General features: G+C 49.2%; 1 protein-coding gene and 1 pseudogene across 3 annotated transcripts; one reads left to right on the plus strand and one right to left on the minus strand.

Moving 5' to 3' along the window:
- Positions 1 to 809: 809 nt before the first annotated feature.
- Positions 810 to 13830, plus strand: ZBED4 (zinc finger BED-type containing 4). 3 transcript variants are annotated; one of them, XM_066358723.1, is made up of 5 exons: positions 810 to 948; positions 1906 to 2106; positions 3522 to 3597; positions 7717 to 7772; positions 7875 to 13830. In XM_066358723.1, the coding sequence occupies exon 5, from the start codon at positions 8039 to 8041 to the stop codon at positions 11561 to 11563; it is 3525 nt and encodes a 1174-aa protein (XP_066214820.1). In that variant the 5' UTR covers positions 810 to 948; positions 1906 to 2106; positions 3522 to 3597; positions 7717 to 7772; positions 7875 to 8038; the 3' UTR covers positions 11564 to 13830. The 3 variants fall into 3 exon arrangements, with proteins under 3 accessions (XP_066214820.1, XP_066214819.1, XP_066214818.1); XM_066358721.1 differs by lacking the exon at positions 810 to 948 and adding an exon at positions 971 to 1503 and having other exon boundaries at positions 7717 to 13830; XM_066358722.1 differs by lacking the exon at positions 1906 to 2106 and having other exon boundaries at positions 858 to 948; positions 7717 to 13830.
- Positions 13831 to 14615: 785 nt separating this feature from the next.
- On the minus strand, positions 14616 to 14965 carry LOC136389472 (ATP synthase membrane subunit K, mitochondrial pseudogene; annotated as a pseudogene).
- Between the last annotated feature and the right edge of the window lie 5030 nt (positions 14966 to 19995).

Here is a 19995-nt window from a genome sequence, read left to right on the forward strand (position 1 = left end):
AGCACCTTATCACCTTAGATTTAAGAGCTTAAGTACACTCAGCACGTGGTTGCAACAGCCTTCGGAGCTCCTGGGCATGAAGCTGGACACTCGGCGCCACTTCCGGGTAAAGTGATCGGACTCTGCGTCACGCAACCGGGGCACGTCGCCCACAGGTGGACTCCCACCCCCACGGCTAAGGGCCAGGCGGGCGTGGGGCCGGACCCACCAACGAGAAACGAACAAATGGACCGCGACTGGCACAACTGCTGGCCAAGCCTAGCGCCCAACTTCAGCACTAGAGGTTCAAGACCCCTCTATCTAAGGGACCGAAACGTAGGACAAGCCTGCTGGGGAGGGGCCGAAGCTCTAATCTGCACCTGAGTAGTCAAGCCGGACCCGAGGGGGCGGGGCCGAAAAAATGAATACTGCGCCTGCGTGATCGGTCCAGTCGAGCTCGGGGGCGAGGCCAAAGTGAAACTAGGCACCTGGTAATCGGTCCGGACCTGCGCGGGTCGGGGTCAAAGTATGGGGGGTTACGCCTGCGTAGTCGGTACTGCCGAATCTAGGGGCGGGACCTGAGTGAAAATCAGCACCTGAAAGATCGGTCCGGACCAGGGTGTGGGCGGAGCCAACGAGCCAACTGCGCCTGCGTAGTCCGCCCGGAGACCTTTTCGTCGACACCGAGAGCGTCTTGCTCGGCAGGTCCCTGGGACGAGGCGGGGCCCATGGGCACTGCGCCTGCGCGCTCCAGCCCTGCGCCCAGGCCCCACCCCGCGCTGCACGGGGCCTTGGGAGGGGCGCAGCGTCCGGTGGCGTAACGAAAGGCGGGCGGCGGCGCCGGGGGTGGCGGTGGCGGGAGGGGCCGAGAGGGCAGACAAAGCCGCAGCTAATGAATGGGAGTGCGTCTCTCTCCGCCGTCCGGGTCCGCAGCCTTCTGAAGCCCCGCGACCCAGCCCGGCGCCCGAGGTGAGTGCGCGGCAGGAGCCGGCTCTGCCTCAGCTGCGAACCTGCCCCCGAGCCCGGCCGTCTTGCCACGCCGTCGGACTGGGCCTGGGGACGGGGTCGGGCCGGGGTTCTCGGCCCGGTGGGACTGTCTACGCTGGGCAAGGGGCCGGGCTCAGGCCGGGGGCGGGCAGCCGCGATATTGTCTGCGTCCGGGCCAGGGGTCGGGGTCAGATGGACGCGACATCCCGTGGCCTGGACCCCGCCCGCCGCTGACTGGGCCGCGGTGCCCGCAGCGCCGGTCTACCGTCGGCCTCGACCCGGCCCCGCTGACAGCTGGCGAGCGGCGGCCCGGACACTCGGCTGGCCAGACGACCGGTCTACAGGCTTGTTCTCCGGGCTGCGGGATTTTGTGAACGAAGCAGCCGAAATGGTCAAGTTGGTGCGGTCCCGTCGCCGCCGCGGCGGGACCCGGACAACAGGGGCGTTAGGTGCGGACGGAAGGGCGCGGACCGGCGTATTCGCGCTGGTGCCCCCTGGGTGCCGCCATGAGGGCGACCGCACAAGGATGTGCGCGCGGTGCGTATGGTTTCTGCGGGGTCCAGCGGGTCCGCGGGGACGAAAACCCCCGACCCGGGCGTTCTCGGCGCGGCTTGCGGGCCGGGCGGCTCGGCGGCTCCTGCCGCGGAGACAGGTGCCCAACGGCGTTCTCCGGGGACTCTGTGCCCGTCGCCGCCGCGAATCGCCTGAGACGTTGTGTGTTTAGGACGCGTCTCCGGGTGGAGTTGGTTTCCAGGAAGAGCGATTCTAGGGGTCCTTGTTGAAATGTGCTAGCAAGCGGGTGAGACCGCTTCGTTGTCACTACGGGCTTTTGAAGCTTTTGTTACTGTATGTTTTCCTGGGTGTGACTATTCAAATTTAGTTGACAGAAATAAGAGTCAAATCGCTAATCGTGATTTCGGATGTTTTTTCCTGTTGCAGTTGCTTTTTTAGGCTCAAGTGAACTTAGAGTCCTCTGTCTTCTCTCCTCATTCTGTGATCAACACCCCCATTGCTTATGAGAGGTGCCACCCTGGCTCCTGTGCTGCTTCGTGTTCCGGTGATTTTGTGGAGACACCTGCTTCCAGGAGAAGAGCGCACACCAAGCTGAGCCCTCGGAGAAGCCCCTGTTGGCATGCTAGGGTTTGTAGAAAGGGGAAGTTATTTGTTGAAGTTAACTGTGTATAGTTTTTGAAAGTCACTTTAGACTTTAAGGAGGCCAGTTCCTACATAAAGCACGGGCGTCTATGTGATTTTTAATATTGAAATGTTAATTGTTGATGCTTATAACATGCGGATAAAATTAGGAGACTAGGAAGGATTTGGTAGGAAGTTTTTTCTTTTAAGTGCTAAGGATCAGCCAGATTTCAATTGTGAGTTAATTTCGGTTACTAAACAAAATTCTCTTGAGAAAGGAAACTGCTTACAGGGAGTTTGATTCCATACTCTGATTTCCATTGGGATGTCTGTGAGGAATGTGCTGTCTGTCATCCTTAGATTATGCCTGCTTGTCATAATTTACATTTTCTCAGAAAAAGCTCTAGAACAGATTAGAGAGATTCTATATATCTTCAAAAAGTTTCAAAGGACACAGTTCATCTCCTATATAGGAAGAAAGCTCAGATTTTCAGTCCACATGACAGATGATTACTTGACAGCCCCCTCTCACCTCCGTGGCCCACACACATTGTTCTGGTTAACTCCGGAAGTGTTTGGAGGTGAACACTCTGCTGTATTCTTTAGTGCACATAAGGAGGTTCCCAAGCCTCTCAGGCTGTGCAAAGAATATTCTCAACACCTTGGTGAAAGTAAATTATTGGGGTTGACTAAACTCTGTGCAGCTGCTATGCAGGGTTTACTTAGTGAAGGAAGTATGTTGGCCCTCTATATCTGGAGGCTCCACGTCTGCAAGCAAGCCAAAATATTAGTGAAAAAGTTACATGTTGCTGTTGTGTATTTTGTACTTAGGCCTGTGATGCTGCATGTGTATCTGTACTGAACACTTACAGACCTTTCTCCTTGTTACTATTCCCTAAACAGTTCTGTGTACCTACTAGTTTACATCTTATTAGGTATTACAAGGAACCTAGAGATGATTTAAAGTTTACAGGTGGGATGTGCATAGGTTATATGCAAATATGATTGGCTCTTGAACAACAGGGCTTTGAACTAGGAGGGTCCACTTATACATGGATTTGTTTTTTAATAAATACTGTAAGTGTACTTTCTCTTATGGTTTTCTTTTCTCTATGTAAGAATACAATATAAAAATACACAGGCAAAGTTTCTGTTAGTGGACTGCTTATATTACTGGTCCTATATTACTGGTACGGCTTCCCATTGGCTACTAGTAGTTAATATGGAAGGAGAAACATATGTGATTTTGACTGTGCCGGGGTGGGGGGGATTGCCCCTAATGCTGCATTGTTCAAGGCTGAACTGTACTACTGCCATTTATATCAGGGACTTGAGCATCTGCGGATTTTGGCATCCAGGGTGTGTCCTAGATCCTGTGCTCAGTGAACATTGAGAGATGATTGTGTATGTCTCTGTTTCAGGTCCCTGTCCTGTGCAGCATTTAGAGAGTAACCAGATGGTACATGAGCTGCTGGAGCATGAAGAACAGTGATCATGGTCAGTGCAGTCCTTCTCTTTACTTTGTACTTAATGTTTTTTCTTGGCCCAGCTTCAGCCCCTCAGTCTGGTTTCTTTCTCCTCTGGTGTGATGATTGCCTTGTGGAGGGACCAAAAGGGGTTAGTGACCATTAAAAGAGACCAGGGTTTCTTGACAGGTTTGTTTGCAGTCGGGCAGGAAGAATAGGTAAGTCTGGGACATGCTGGCGTACCAGAGAGCAAGGAGCCATTGAGAGTGTACTACAGTTCTGTCAGGAGCCAACTTGTACAGGCTCCTGCTGTTCAAAAATGAGACAATTTGAACATAAAAACGGCCTATAGTCACATTAAAACTCATCCAGTGGCCCTGGCTGGTTTGCTCAGTGGTAGAGCGTCAGCCAAGCATGTGGCAGTCCCAGGTTCGATTCCCAGCCAGGGCATGCAGGAGATGCGCCCATCTATTTCTCCCCCTCTCCTTCCTCTCTCTCTCTTCCCCTCCCGCAGCCAAGGCTCCATTGGAGCAAAGGTGGCCCGGGCACTGAGGATGGCTCCGTGGCCTCTGCTTCAGGCGGTAAAATGGCTCCAAGTGCAGCAGAGCAATGCCCCAGAGCAGTGGTCCCCAACCTTTTTTGGGCTACAGACCTGTTTAATGTCAGAAAATATTTTCACGGACTGGCCTTTAGGGTGGGTGGATAAATGTATCATGTGACCGAAACAAGTGTCAAAAGTGAGTCTTAGACGGATGTAACAGAGGAAATCTGGTCATTTTTTAAAAATAAAACATCATTCAGACTTAAATATAAATAAAACGGAAATAATGTAAGTTATTTTTTCTTTCTCTGTGGACCAGTACCAAATGGCCCACGGACCGGTACCGGTCCGCAGCCCAGGGGTTGGGGACCACTGCCCCAGAGCATGCCGGCTGGATCCCGGTGGGCACATGTGGGAGTCTGTCTGCTTCCCCGCCCCCTTCTCACTTCGGGGAGAAAAAAACAAAAACCAAACCTCTTCCAGTATGTTTAAATCTATGAGTTTATAGTACTAAAGTGAAGTCAGTTGGTCAACTTTGGAGGATGATAGAAAAACCATTATTTTGAAAATTGATCATCTTTATCCTTGAAATGATATTTTACTTTATTTGTAATATTTTCCTAGGATCCGTAATCTTCTTTCAGTATTTTTCTATCCTGATTTATGTTGCCTTTTTGTATTATTATTTTTTTCATATCATTAGCTTCTTTTGAAATAAGTGACAGTTTTTATTTAATTTGAGGTTATGATTTTCTTGTGTGCTTACATTATCTATATATTTTTTTGTTCTTTATAGTTTTTTCTCATCTTTTTGTGAGATTTGACCTTAATCTTTTTCTGCTGCTTTTTGTGTTCACCAACCTAGAAGTTCCTCAGACCCACCTTGTACACTTGGGATTTTTATGGAGGCTTCACTGCGTCGGCACAATCAGTTATTACTCTTTCAAGCCTATCTCCCCTCCCTGAAGGATGGGGGAGGGTGTAGGGTGGTAGGTCCAAGCTTCTAATCATGGCTTCATCTTTCCAGTACTGAGTCCCCATTTAGGAGTCACCCATAGTCACTTAATTAGAACCAGAGATCTTCCTATCACTCAAGAGCTCTGTGTCAGGAACTGGTGTCAAAGACCAAATATTAGCAGAAACTGGAGACAGAGACTCATAGATATATATTTTAGATATAGATATAGATATAATATTAATTCACAGCTGTAATTGACATGTAATAAGTTATACAGTTTGGTAAATAAATATACACGTACTCATGCATTTGTGTCATGTTTCTATATGTAAACAGCTGATGTCAACATTTGGAACAAGCTGGAGTCCCAAGGCGCTTGGGCTGCCCAGCAGCTGTTGGCTAGGGAATGAAGCTGGGCAGCCTGTGTTCCTCAATGTGTTTGGGCCCAGGCCCTGTGGCTGGCACTGCTTCCTGTACCAGGTGTTTGTCCCTGGGCATCCAGTGCCCTTCAGTGGCCCATCCAAACCATACTGGCCCTGGATGGGCATGAAGGGCAAGGATGCTGTGTCTGCATTCTGCATGGCTGCTGGAGGCACCTGCGGTCAGCCTCTTGCTGTCTGCTGGGCCTGAGGCAGGTACTGTGATTGAGCTCATGCCCATCCCCTGCATGGGCCACCTGAATGCAGATCCCAGCACAGCCACCCTGGGCAGCTGCCATCTGTTCCAGGGGAGCATAGCCTTGTCCTTGGCATGGTCCAGCCTCCCAGCTGGGCAGGGCCCCCATGCACCTGGGTCAGCTCAGGGTCAGCTGCGTTGTGGTGAGGAACCTGGCCCTCCTCCCAGTGCAGGGCCTGTCCTGATCCCCTGACCATCCACAACCTTCTTTCCTCCCACAGCCGAGAACTGCCCTCTCCTTATTTTCTTGATTTGTCCTCTGATGGGATTTTATTTGGAGGCTGGCTGAGCTAAGGGTCAGAAATCTGCCTTTGTCCCCACCTCATGGCATTCTGGTTTTGGCTTATGTGTAGTTTTGAGTCTTTTCTATTTTGGTTGTATCTCTATACCCCTGCTAAATGCTATATCAAAAAAAATAAGTTTTTTGCCTGACCAGGCGGTGGCGCAGTGGATAGAGCGTCGGACTAGGATGCGGAGGACCCAGGCTCGAGACCCTGAGGTTGCCAGCTTGAGCATGGGCTCATCTAGTTTGAGCAAAGCTCACCAGCTTCAGTCCAAAGTCGCTGGCTCCAGCAAGAGGTTACTCGGTCTGCTGAAGTCCCACGATCAAGGCACATATGAGAAAGTAATCAATGAACAATTAAGGTGTCACAACGAAAAACTGATGATTGATGCTTCTCATCTCTCTCCATTCCTGTCTGTCTGTCCCTATCTATCCCTCTTTCTGACTCTCTCTCTGTCTCTGTAAAAAATAATAAAAAAAATTTTTTGTATGTTATGTAGAGTCTAGTTTTATTATTGTAACAAGCATGCTCTTCCTTGTATTTGTGCCTCAAAGTTGCCAAGAACGGGTTTTTATTGCCTTTTTTTTTTTTTCCTGAAGTGAGAAGTGAGGAGGCAAAGAGATAGACTCCTACATGCGCCTGACTGGGATCCACCCGGCATGCCCGCCGGGTGTTGGTGCTCTGCCCATCTGGGCCGTTGCTCCATTGCAACTGGAGCCATTCTAACGCCTGAGGCAGAGGCCATGGAGTCATCCTCAGCGCCTGGGCCAACTTTGCTCCAATGGAGCCTTGGCTGCAGGAGGAGAAGAGAGGAAGGAGAGGAGGAAGGGTAGAGAAGCTCATGGGCACTTCTCCTGTGTGTCCTGGCTGGTAATCGAACCAAGGACTTCCACATACCAGGCCAATGCTCTACCGCTGACCCAACTGGCCAGGGCTGGTTTTTGTTGCTCTTTTATACTTTTTTATTCAGTGCTCCATTCCTGCTTCACCTTGTCACCACCCCACATGCTTCAGCTTGGCCTCTGTGCTGCCCATACCGGCTTCTGTCCCACATGTTCAGTTCGGTCTCGCATGCCTTCAGAACATCACGCATCCTGGTTTCTGGTGGTGGGCACAGTGGTGATCTTAGTTTTTGAGGATGGGTGGTCCATGGAGGCTGGACGCTGCATGGCTATCATAGGACTGACCTTTGTTCTTGGTTGCAGGGACCTCATTTTCTGTATGACATTCAGTGTTTAGTCTGTGAATTGGTTATTTCAGAGGTTAGCTGCAGGTTTGTCACTTCCTATGTTAGTTCCTACAGCAGAGTGGAATGAAATGGATTTTAGGGAGTTCAGCTTGCTGGTGGCAGCAGTTATAAGTGCCTCTGGTACAATGTTTGATGAGAGGGCATCAATTCTAAACGACACCGAGCCCTGTTTACCATTGAAGGGCTTTTTCCTTGCTTCCCAATCATTTATTAATAGGCCATTTAAATTTAAACTCCTATCTTTATTTTTTCACTGATTTTGCCATTTTAGGGTATTTTCATTGTGTAAGTGGACTTTAAAAAATTCAAGGAACAAGTTTTTTTTATTTTGACTTACCATTATGGAATTTTAATCTGTGCATGTTGAGGCTGATAAGTCCCTGGCACTAGGGTTTGCAGTGTGTAATTCAGTTAAGTGCTTGAACCGATTTCATCTCTTGTAGGTAATGCAGAAGGACCACCAAGATGGGAGCAATCGTTTTTCCAAGACAATGAACAGGTCCGCACAGCGTGAATTTACGGATTCTTTGTAGAATTCCTGGAAAGCATTGGTCTGTGTGCTGAGATGAAATACTCATGAGTTACACGTTCTGTTTTTCAGTGAGGTTTGTGATTGGCTGTATTCATAAACATCCCAAAAGATAGAATCATTTTCAGAACACTGAAGATAAAGTACATTGAAGGGCACTGATGAGTGTTTGGATCATTTTTTTACCAACCTGAGATATCAACATGGTTGCACAGCGGGAATAGTTATGATCAGTCATGGAAAATGATCAGGACACCTACTGCAAAGGGAATATTGATTTTGTTTCTGACAAAATAAATTTTAAAATAGAAGAGGAAGATGATGATGGAATTCCAAATGATGGTTTGGAAAGAATGGACTTTAAAATTGAACATGAGGACAGGAAGCCAGCCGACAGTGGTGACGAACAGGCACGGATCAGAGAAGTGAGCTATAGCTGTAGGCCCCCAAGAAAGTGTTTTCCCTCCGACCACGAGGACAACTACGGGGCTCTGTTCTCCCAGTACAGCAGCACGTTATACGATGTTGCCATGGAGGCTGTGACACAGAGCCTCCTGTCCAGCCGCAACGTGAGCTCCAGGAAGAAGTCCCCAGCCTGGAAGCATTTCTTCATCTCTCCTCGGGACAGCACGAAGGCGGTGTGTGTATACTGCATGAAGGAGTTCAGCCGCGGCAAGAACGAGAAGGACCTGAGCACCAGCTGTCTCATGCGGCACGTGAGGAGGGCGCACCCCACGGCGCTCATCCAGGAAGATGGCAGTGTGTCTGCCTTGGCCTCCCGCACCCCCTCTGCATTGCTGCTCCCACCACAGCCAGCACACGTTGGAGACCTGGACACCAGAATGTCACCCGTCAAACTTGTCCAGAAAATGGTCCCTAAGATCCCATCTCCCGATCAGGTGCTGGAGGAATCTGTGTCTGTCGTGTCTTCTGAGGAGATCTCCTCTGACGTGTCCATCTCTGAGAAGTACAGCCAGGAAGATGCCCTGGTGGGGCCATCCCCACCCACCCCTGTACCCCAGTATGATGACTCTGTGGAGAGTGGGCCAGAAAAGAGCCTCCCACTTCCCAAGAGCACCTCCGGATCCCGAAGGAGGTCTGCGGTCTGGAAGCACTTCTATCTGTCACCTCTGGACAGTTCCAAGGCCGTCTGCATTCACTGCATGAATGAGTTCAGCAGAGGGAAGAACGGGAAAGACTTGGGCACTAGCTGCCTCATCCGGCACATGTGGCGGGCACACCGTGCCATCGTGCTGCAGGAGAAGGCTCGGGGTACGAGCATGCCGCCCCACTACTCTGCGCCCCCCACTCTGCTGTCTATCCTCCCGCCTCCCGAAGGAGATCCAAGCTCCGTGTCCTCATCGCCAGGAAAGCTGGTCCAAGAGTCTGCCTCGGCATCCTCCTCCCCAGATCAGCTGACTGAGGACTTGGAGGTGCGTCTGAACACCGGGGATGCACTAATGGAAGATGCCTTGGTGCTGTCATCCTCTGATGACATTCATGAGGCCTCAGTGGTGTCCTCTCCTAAGAAGCAGCAGGGTGGCGGATCAAGGCCTCATATGTTTGAGTCTGGTGCTGTATTCCAACAGAATAAAAAGGTGATGAAGAGACTGAAGTCAGAGGTTTGGCATCACTTTTCACTAGCCCCCATGGACAGTCTGAAGGCAGTGTGCAGACACTGTGATTGTGTCATCAGTCGTGGGAAGAAGGGTCATGTGGGCACTAGCTGTCTGATGAGACATCTCTACAGACACCACCCGGAAGTTGTTGGGAACCAAAAGGGCTTCCTGGGGTCCAGTTTGGCAAATTCTCCGTATGCCACCTTGGCTTCTGCAGAAAGTTCCTCCTCTAAGTTAACTGACCTGCCAACAGTGGTCACAAAAAATCCAGTACTATTCCCTGTTCACAGCAAAAAGACCTCCAAGTTGTGGAATCATTTTTCCATCTACTCTGCAGACCCCACGAAAGTCGTGTGCTTGCACTGTGGTCGGACGATAAGCAGGGGGAAGAAGCCAACTAACTTGGGCACCAGTTGTCTTCTGAGGCACTTACAGAGGTTCCACAGCAGCGTGCTGAAGACCGATGTCCCCAAAACCATGCTGCCCTCTCCTCCGGGCATCCATGTGCCGCTGAGTACAGAATTGTCAGGAGCTTCTTCCTTTGATGACACCGATGAGAAGTTTTATGATTCTCATCCAGTTGCCAAAAAGATAACAAGTCTCATAGCTGAAATGATTGCACTTGATCTTCAACCATATTCTTTTGTAGACAATGTTGGTTTTAACAGGCTGCTCAAATACTTGAAACCTCAGTACTCTTTGCCCTCCCCTTCCTACTTTTCCAGGACAGCTATCCCAGGAATGTATGATAATGTGAAACAGATCATTCTGTCACACCTTAAGGAGGCTGAGAGTGGCGTGGTCCACTTCACGTCTGCAATATGGATGAGTAACCAGACCCGGGAGTACCTGACCCTCACCGCTCACTGGGTCACCTTTGAGTCGTCAGTCCGGCCGCACTGTGAGGACTACCACTGTTCAGCACTGTTGGACGTGTCACAGATTGACTGTGACTATAGTGGAAACAGCATTCAGAAGCAGCTGGAATGTTGGTGGGAGGCCTGGGTGACATCCACTGGCCTCCAGGTTGGCATTACGGTGACTGATAATCCCAGCATAGGAAAGACGCTGAATGAAGGGGAATACTCCAGCGTGCAGTGCTTCAGTCACACGGTGAATCTCATTGTCACTGAGGCCATTAAAAGCCAGAGAATGGTCCAGAATTTACTCAGCATTGCTCGGAAGATATGTGAGCGGGTTCTTCGCTCACACAAAGCAAAAGAGAAACTGGCCGAGCTGCAGAAGGAGTATGAACTGCCGCCACACCATCTTATTCAGGACGTGCCGTCCAAATGGAACACATCATTTCACATGCTCGAATGGCTGATTGAACAGAAGAGGGCAATTAATGAGATGTCCATTGAGTGTAATTTCAGAGAACTGATTAGTTGTGACCAGTGGGAGGTCATGCAGTCCGTGTGTCACGCGCTGAAGCCCTTTGATGCTGCGAGTCGTGAGATGAGCAGCCACATGTCCACCCTTAGCCAGGTCATCCCCATGATCCACATCCTGAACAGAAAGATCGAGATGCTGTTTGAGGAGACGATGGGCATCGACACCATGCTGAAATCTCTGAAGGAAGCCATGGTGAGCCGATTGTCCGCCACCCTCCACGACCCCAGGTACATCTTTGCTACACTGTTGGACCCTCGTTACAAAGCCTCCCTGTTCTCCGAGGAGGAGGCGGAGCAGTACAAGCAGGATTTAATCAGGGAACTAAAAATGCTGAATTCTACCTCAGAGGACACAACTGTCTCCAATGGGTGTGCTCTAGGCTCCCCGTCAAGAGACTCTGATGGGGATGAGAGCCTGTGGTCCCTTATGGCCAAGATAAAAAAGAAAGACCCTAGAAAAAAGACAAAGATGCCTGAGGCCATGGTGCTCGCATACCTGGAGGAGGAGGTGCTTGAACACAGCTGTGACCCGCTCACCTACTGGAACCTAAAGAAGTCGGCCTGGCCGGGCCTCTCAGCCTTAGCTGTCAGGTTTCTGGGCTGTCCCCCAAGTATCATCCCTTCAGAAAGGCTGTTCAGCACACCCACCGAGAACGGTAGCTTTGGCCAGTCCAGGCTCATGATGGAACATTTTGAAAAACTTGTCTTTTTGAAAGTGAATCTTCCGTTAATATACTTTCAGTATTGACTTCACAATGGAGCCACCAGGCTAAAGATGTTGTTGCTCATGAGGCACCAGCTATTTGTCAGGAGCTGGTGGCTTGCTCCTCTCGGGGCCAAGGATGACATCAGACCAGGCACTCTCAGGTTCATGCTGAAATTTCCCTTCCAGTCTCACCGTATTGTCTACATGTGCCTTACTCCTAGTCCTTCATGCCAGGTACCATGGTGCATTTTAAGAAGCCACTAGAAATAGCCTGTCCTATCAATTATGAAATATGATGATTAGGTTATAATCCATAACTAAAGTTTTTTAAAGTTGGAGGTTAGTTATTTGTTTTGCTAGAATGACAGAGAAGATGTAAACAAGTTTATTCTGTAGGTGTTTTACTCAATTATATAAAAACCACAAATCAAGTACTGTATGTTAGTTAAAAACTGCTTTAATTGCAACAAAGCAGCCTTTGTGACTGTCAAATAAAATCTGTAAATAGGAGGTGGAGTTGAAGCCATCCTGACCAAGCGGATTTTAACTAGCTCTAACGTATGTGAGGAGTCAGAGACACACACAACATTATGTGTGGAAGGTAACTGTTCACTATGACAGAGATGTGGCATTTGAAGACTAAACTTAAGATGTGTCATGGACTTGTCAGTTGAATGGTGGTTGGTAGGAGAACTCCCTGATATTTTTTTGTGTTCAGGTTTCACATGGTTGATTAACTCACAGTCGTCCCAACTGTTTATAATAAGCTCCTTGCTGCTTGTGGTCCAGCAGGTTTGCAGCACGACACATTTGCAGCAAGCAGTTCTGGTGATTGAACTCTGTGCCTCTGACCTACTGTCTCTACGCATTGAAGCTGTCTTTTGAAATTTGTGTAGTGACCCCCAGTTTGATCAAATCACATAAAGGTTTTTTTAGAAGAGGTGGCTTAATAACAGGGAAGAAGATTGTTATTTTACCCTTGTAAGAATAGCCTTAGGTGTCTGGATTTTTTTTTATACTAGGGAAGACTCAGCCTTCACGGGTATTATAGAATCCCAAGGACACCACAATGAAGTGTTACTTGTCAGATTCTTTTAACAATTATATGTCTTAAGAGTTTTTGCTTCAACGTCTAGAAAAGGGTTCATGAATTTTCTTATACCAATTAAATATCCTTACAAAACTAGTTACTCATTGCTGTGACCTTTTAGAAAATTTGTTTTGTCAAAATTCTGTACTTATCTGACATTGCATTGACTCTGTTTTAGTGTATTTATAAGTGGTGAACTGGGTTTCTGAAATTAAATTTGTATTTACAATTTGCTACTGTTGGAGGTCACTGGCTTTTTATTATTAGGATGATGAAATAGTCATCCTCTTTGGAGGCTAGTATACATAAAAACCACCTTCATGCAGCCTTTGAAATTTCACCTTAACTCCAGGTAGGACACAGGAGAGCTGCTGATGTGTTTTTACAACGACGTTTCTCAGAGTAGTGTACATTCTCAATCAGCCCCTATTCCAGTGCCCAGGGAGCACCAATCAGGGACACACTAGTGCAGTGGTCAGCAAACTCATTAGTCAACAGAGCCAAATATCAGCAGGAGGTTGCTGCCGGCTTCTTCAGCAGTAGTGGGTTTAGGCCAATAGAAGTGACAGAGATGCACATGTGTGGGCTCTCCTGAGGCCTCCTGGTCCAGGGCTGGGATTTAGCTGATGTTGAGCTGCGCCTCTCCCGCATGTGGCTTGCGAGCAGCAGTTTGCCAACCACTGCACTAGTGAATCATGTTAGTATGACTTACATGAGAATCCCCATAAACGTGTGCTCAAGGCAGTAATTTGGATGAAGACTTCACCAGGTTGGGATTCAGGCCATCATCATTCTTCCCTGTGCTGAGTCTAACCGTGTCCAGGAAGTAAGTCCCAATGGTGTGAGAGATGTGGAGATGCGGTGTTGGACTCATAGCTTTGCTGGAGGGAAGAGTTCTTCAGCTTTTTATCTTGGGCTGGTCTCTCTTCACAAGACCAAGTGGGGCAAGGCTGTGGGTGGCCTTTTGGCTGGGGGCTCTGGGGTCTCACCTGAGAGCTGGACTTGACATGGGGAAAATGTCCTTAAAAAGTTTGTATATCTGGTAGTGGGCTGACACTCGGAGTCGTTAAACCATGCTTCTGCCTCTAGTCACGATCTGGGGCTCCCCATCCCTCAGGGTTCTGCTGGCCACAAGAGGCTCTTCATGTATGCCTGACCAGGCGGTGGCGCAGTGGATAGAGTGTCGGACTGGGATGCAGAGGACCCAGGTTCAAGACCCTGAAGTCGCCAGCTTGAGTGCGGGCTCATCTGGTTTGAGCAAAAGCTCACCAGCTTGGACCCAAGGTCACTGGCTCAAGCAAGGGATTACTCGGTCTGCTGAAGGCCTATGGTCAAGGCACATATGAGAAAGCAATCAATAAACAACTAAGGTCTCGCAACGAAAAACTGATGATTGATGTTTCTCATCTCTCCGTTCCTGTCTGTCCCTATCTATCCCTCTCTCTGACACTCTCTCTCTGTCCCTGTAAAAAAAAAAAAATCTTAAAAAAAAAAAAGAGGCTCTGTACGTGTTCACACAGATATGGTTGTCCCTGGCTTATGTCAGAGACAAGTGTTGATGCATTTTCCTACTTCTGTATCCATGCTTCAAGGGTTTGACTTAGATTTCCACAATAGGGGAGGGTTCATCATGTAAAAACAGTGAGCTGTGGGACAACAGTGTGGCTTGGGACTCAGTTATCCCAGTCTCTCCCAGAGCTTAGCTGCTCCCTGTCCCTGACCCCTTCACAGGCTAGAACCAGCCCCAACTAAGGCCTCCTGACTCCTGCACTCTAACTATTTGGTGCTTCCCCAAACAGTGGGACTTACTCTGTCTCCTGGCAGTACCTGGGCAACCCTTGTCAAGAAAGCTGTGGGCAGCAGAGGAGGTAGGGGCTCCCATGGTCACCAGCTCTCCTGACTTGGATGTAGCTGCAGGTGGGATAGGAGAAGGGCGTTGAGTCCTGCTCAGCTGTGCCTGTGTCAACCTGCAGCCTGGCTTGTCTGAGGGTACTCTTTTTTTTTTTTCCAGGTTCATAATTTATTGTACAAATTGAGTATCACATGATGAGTTGACATTAGCTTCTCCAGGCATGGGAAATTAACAGATGAAGTACAGTTAGAATCTTTTTTATGTCGCTTTCACAGCTGGGGCTTTTTTAGACCTTAACTTGAAGTATAAAACCAGCAAAGCAATGCCTCCATATGTGGCCAGTACACAATTCATTCTACCTGTGAGAGCGTAAGAGTTGAAATATTTTTTGATACCAGTGAATTGGAATTGAGCATCAGCTTCTGGACCTGCCATGGCTTCAATCTTGCAAAATGCACGAATTCCACCAGCTGTGTCCTTCAGCGCACGGAGATACCCCTCAGCCCACCGGAAGAAGAGAGGGTACTCTTTTGAAGTCAGTATCCTGAGAATTGGGGTACTGAGCTTAGTGGCTTTCCCCCCTAAAGCAGGTCAGCACAGAGTTACTGGCAGAGTGTTCAGTTATTCCCCCCTTTCTGCTGGCCCATAGCATGGTCAGAGTACACATAGTCCTCCTGTCCCTCAGAGCTGACAGGCTCAGTAGGACCCACTGGCCCTATGAGGCTGTCTGCCTGCTGCCTGTTTGCTAGGTGAGATTTCCTTCATGCCCTGTCTACTCTACTCCCAAGCTGTGGGGCAGCACTGACTGACTGGCACGGTAATACCCATGAGCTGTCTGTTCACTGTTGGGCCCTTTCCAGGACAAGTTTGCTGGCCCCGGTCTACTCTACCTTTCTGTTCCATTTCTCCTGTTCAGCCACAGGCTATTGTGTTGTGGGTGAGGCACACTGTTACAGTCATGTATGAAAGGGGATTGCAGAAATCCAGGCTCACATTCATAGGCAGAGAACACAGCCCAAAATATGGACCTTAAATGATAGGCACAGGGTGGTTCTTCATTCCTCATACATTCGCTCTTGTTGATTACTGAAGCAGCCCCTGTGAGCACTGTGGAGACAGACCATCTGTCTTCACGCTGCTGACAGTCCTGCAAGAGGAAATAGGACCGACGCTGACAGCTGTACGGTGCTGCTCATCGCTGGTCCTGACACCGATGTTTGCCTGACAGAGGGTTGCTGGGTGCAACTAGAAATGCATCTGCTCTTAGCTGTCCCACCACAGCTTGTTCAGACCCGAGTGCCTAGCTGTTCATTTCCCAGCTATAGGTGACATTTGGGGCAGGTGTCTTCATTCCTCTGATCACTCATAATAAAAAGAAAGCCCTTTGTGTCGGCCTCAGGAAGTGTCTCATTTCAGTGAATGAATGATGTTGTATGTTAATAAAACACTGGACTGCACTTAAAGTTAAAATTTCCTTCCACTTCTGAGTGTGAAGCAGCATCAGGTATCAGGCCAACAACTGTTCGGGCCAGAGGAAAGGTACTTTTTAAAAGAGGTTTTTGAAGACATCAAGGAACACTCAACAATTTGAGGAAGTACAACACTAGCAAGGAGACTCTTGCATGAAGACTAGTCCTGTGTTCACAACTCTACTTTTGCTGGTGTGCCAAGGTGGCAGGCAAAGCAGAAAGCAGTAACATTGGTCTGGGGAGACCCATAGTGAAATCAACCAGGACTCCAAGAGCTGAGGTCTTGGGGAAGAGAGCGCCTCAGGAGAGACTGTGTCCCGTGTGATCTCCCCAGGTACAGATGCCAGTCCCTACGACAGGTTGAGAAGCTGAGAAGTTAAATGGGCACCCTGTGCAGGCAGATGTTCAGACTCCAGTGCCTGCCAGTAGTAGGACCCCAAGTTTCTAGCAGCAACCTCTGAAGGGCAAATGTGTTAGACCAGCTCTCACAAAGCCTGAAACAGCTGTGTCATCTCAACCTTGAATGCATTAAGGTGGCCTGTGTTATTCCATCCTGCCCAAAAGAAAATTTTTCTTTTTGTGAAAAGACCCATAGCTTCTACAACTTTACCTACATACATTTTGACTCTTAGTAAATTATCCAACTCTAAAAGGAGGACCAGGACCAAAAGTAAGAGAATGGACAAGAGAAACAGACACACAGGAGAATGCCAATTTTCAGACATGGATGCTAACTGTGATCAATACATTCAAGAAAATTGATAAAGTGGAGTATGTCACCAGAGATTAAGAATCTATAAACATATTCTAAAACTGAAAAATCAAATAACCAATTAAGAATTCAATAGATGGACCTAATATAAAGTTAGATGAGAAGATTGCTGGATGGAAAGCCAGGTCAGGAGCAAACCTCTGACTCAAGTGCAGAGAGCAGGTGGCGTGGGTCAGTGGGAGGTGACAGGTCCCAGGAGTCCTGGAGGAAGAGGATGTGCACAGGCAGGACCTGAAGGAGACAGTGGGTTTCTGGAGGGATTTCCCAAATTGACAGTGGGTGAAGCCACAGATGTCAGAATGTCAGAGTATATTAAAAGTTACACACAAGCCCTGGCTGGATAGTTCAGTTAGTTAGAGCCTCATCTGGAAGTGCAGGGGTTGCCAGTTTGATCCCTGGTCAGGGCACATACAGGACAGATACACATTCCTCTCTCTCTTTCTTCCTTCTCTCAAAAATCAATAAATATTTAAAAATGACACACAACATCCAACATCTAGGCATATCCCAGTAAAGTTCTGAAAACCAAAGACAGGACATCTAAAAGCAGAGAAGAAAAAATAGACATTTCAGAGGAACAACTCAACTGACAGTTTACTCTTTTTTTTTTTTTTTCTAACAGAAACAATGGCAGTTATAACAAAGAAATGGCATCTGACCTACCTCCTTTAGGGCATTTCCTAGGGGAGGGGGACAGAGGCAGAGTCACACCAGGCCTTTTGACCAGCCACCGCAGAGCTAGACTGGGGATCAGACAGCCCAGGGGATGCACTGCAGGACACTTGTGCGTGTGTATGTCTGCATCCATGTGCCTATGTGTCAGCTGAAAACACCGTGTCTGTGATGACCTACAATGGAAAAGCACCAGGGCAGCCCCAGGCTTGTGAGAAGCAGGTGGAGCAGGGACCATGACAGCAAAGACAGTGTGCTGCTGGCCGCACACCAACCACCAAGCGCAGAACTGAACCCCACAGGGCCCCGCATTGTGACCTTGACTGGGCCAGGGACAGACAGCTCAGCCTGCACTGCAGGGCCTGAGAGCCGGTGTAGAGACGTGAGGTGTCCACACGGGGGAGAAGCAAGCCAGACAGTGAAGGACTCCTGTCGTTCTGTGCCTCAGGGGACAGACAGATTTAATACAAGATCTCGAGCATCATCGGGATAAACTGGGCACACCGGACTGCGTTAAAATGATGAGGGCCTGCTGCTCATAGGACACCATGAAATGGCCAGAGGAGAAGCCGGAGTGGGGGGAGCTCAGCAGCGCATGTGATGTCAGAGCTCTGATGCCCAGAATGTGGAAGGAACTCACAAATAGTTCCAAACAGCAAATAGGAAAACGAACAGAGAGGTGAACAGGCTGGCGGGCATGTTGTTTTAATTTGTTTCTATAGAAGTTGCCCCTGGGTGACACTGTTGGCAGGCATGTGCTACAGGGTGGGGTGGAGTTGGGTCTCCAGATCCAGGTGGCTCGGTCCTGGACCTGGGTCTACCCTGGTGCCTGGGTGGTCCTGCTTCTTATACTTTGTCTGAGACCCCACAACAAAGCCTCACATCCCTGCCTAAGCCTGCACTCAGTGAGGGGTTAGGATGAGATTAGGAAGTGACCCTGAGGGTCTTCACAGGTCAGGGATTGTCTCTGGGGTAAGATTTTGGAGAAAGCTTTCATTACCTTGTATCTCTTCGGTAAGAATTTTTTACCAAATGCGTGCCATTGTTTGTAAACACAGCATGTCCACTAAGGGTGCTCATCCAGCATCAGTCAACCCCTCTCTAGCCCCTCTCTCGTGGATGTAGGGAGTGGGTTTAGCCAGGTCAGCAAGCACTGCATTCACCTGATGTCCACACATCCCTGAGCCCACACAGACACCCCATAGGAAGGCTGTTCAGACAGTACGCGCAGCCCCAGGTCCCCCTCAGTGACACTATAGCTGGAGCCTGAAGCCCCACCTCCCCCAAACTTGCTTCTTGACAGCAGGCAGCTGTGTGCTCCCGGCTGCCCCCAGCCCCGCACACAGTGGGTCTCCAACACACAACAGTGTGATGAGAGATGCACAGTCAGAATCTGTGTGTGGTTACTGGAAGTCTGACTTCCTTTACCCTCGATTACATCCTACTGACCAAGGACATGGACCTTGAAGACTGGGTCTTGACAAAGCTTTTCTTGCCAGTCCAGGTTGGTAAAAAATGAGATGCCTCACTTCCTGTGGACAATCAAAAGGGACGCCATCGACTACCACAGCTTGAGCTGTGACCAGATGCTGAATCACTAAGGCAGAACAGCCTCTTTCACCACCAAGGTGAGTGGTGGAGGCAGGGGCTGTGCCATGCAGGTGCAGAGTGACCTGTGGACCAATCACCTCGGGGCTCCTCCCCAGGAAGCCTTCTGGTTGGAGGCCACACCCAGTGCCAGTGGCCACAGTTGCTAACCCCTGCCCCACACACCTGCCCCGAGTCCTAGGTAACCCTTGCTGTTTCCCTGGGGACCCTGAGGCCACAGAAGCACCCTCCTCTGGGTACACAGGCCAAGCCTGAGATGGGCTGGGCCTTGGCTCTGCAGAACCTGTGTGTACCCACTGGGGAGAGGTTTGGTAGAGGGCTTCCCTGGCCACTAGGGGACCACCCACTCAACAGGCACATTAAAATCTGCAGTTTTCTTCCATCAGAAGATAACTTTTAAACTGTGAAACTACAAGTTACAAATGGGAAAAGCTGTTCACAATACACTCAGAAAATGGGGAAATTATATGAAACAAAACCTTTCCAGAGGAGGAAATTTACAAAATCTACCAACACACACTGAGGCATTTGACACAATCAGTGAAATGCCATCGGTGATTTTTAGGTTTATGCACACACGTCTGTGCCATTCACCCCTGCACGTGTCTCAGACCATCAACGAGGGATCACTTGAGTCCTGCTGGGGACATGCTCTTGAGAGTCTCCCTTGGTGAGGGGGGCAGCTGGTGGCACACTCGGATTAGTTTCCGGTCTACAAATGTCTTTTCCACACTTATTTTTGGAAGGGACAGATTCTCTGAGGGGAGTCCAGGGCAAGGTCGTTGCTCTCAGCACCTGAGTCACCTGCTCCTGTCGGGCTTCCCTGCTGCTCTCTATACAGGAGCTGTCTGTCTTGTTTGCCCGCAGGTCTGGGGTGCGGTTCACTTTCATTTACTCTAACTGGGGTCCTGTGAGTTCTCCAATCTGCGCAACTAGGTCATTAATCAGTTATGAGAAATCATCAGCCATTCTGCGCCTCACCTGCTCCTTCCCTCTGGGACAGACTGGATG

Source organism: Saccopteryx leptura, chromosome 1 (genome assembly GCF_036850995.1).
Source record: "Saccopteryx leptura isolate mSacLep1 chromosome 1, mSacLep1_pri_phased_curated, whole genome shotgun sequence".
NCBI lineage: Eukaryota > Metazoa > Chordata > Mammalia > Chiroptera > Emballonuridae > Saccopteryx > Saccopteryx leptura.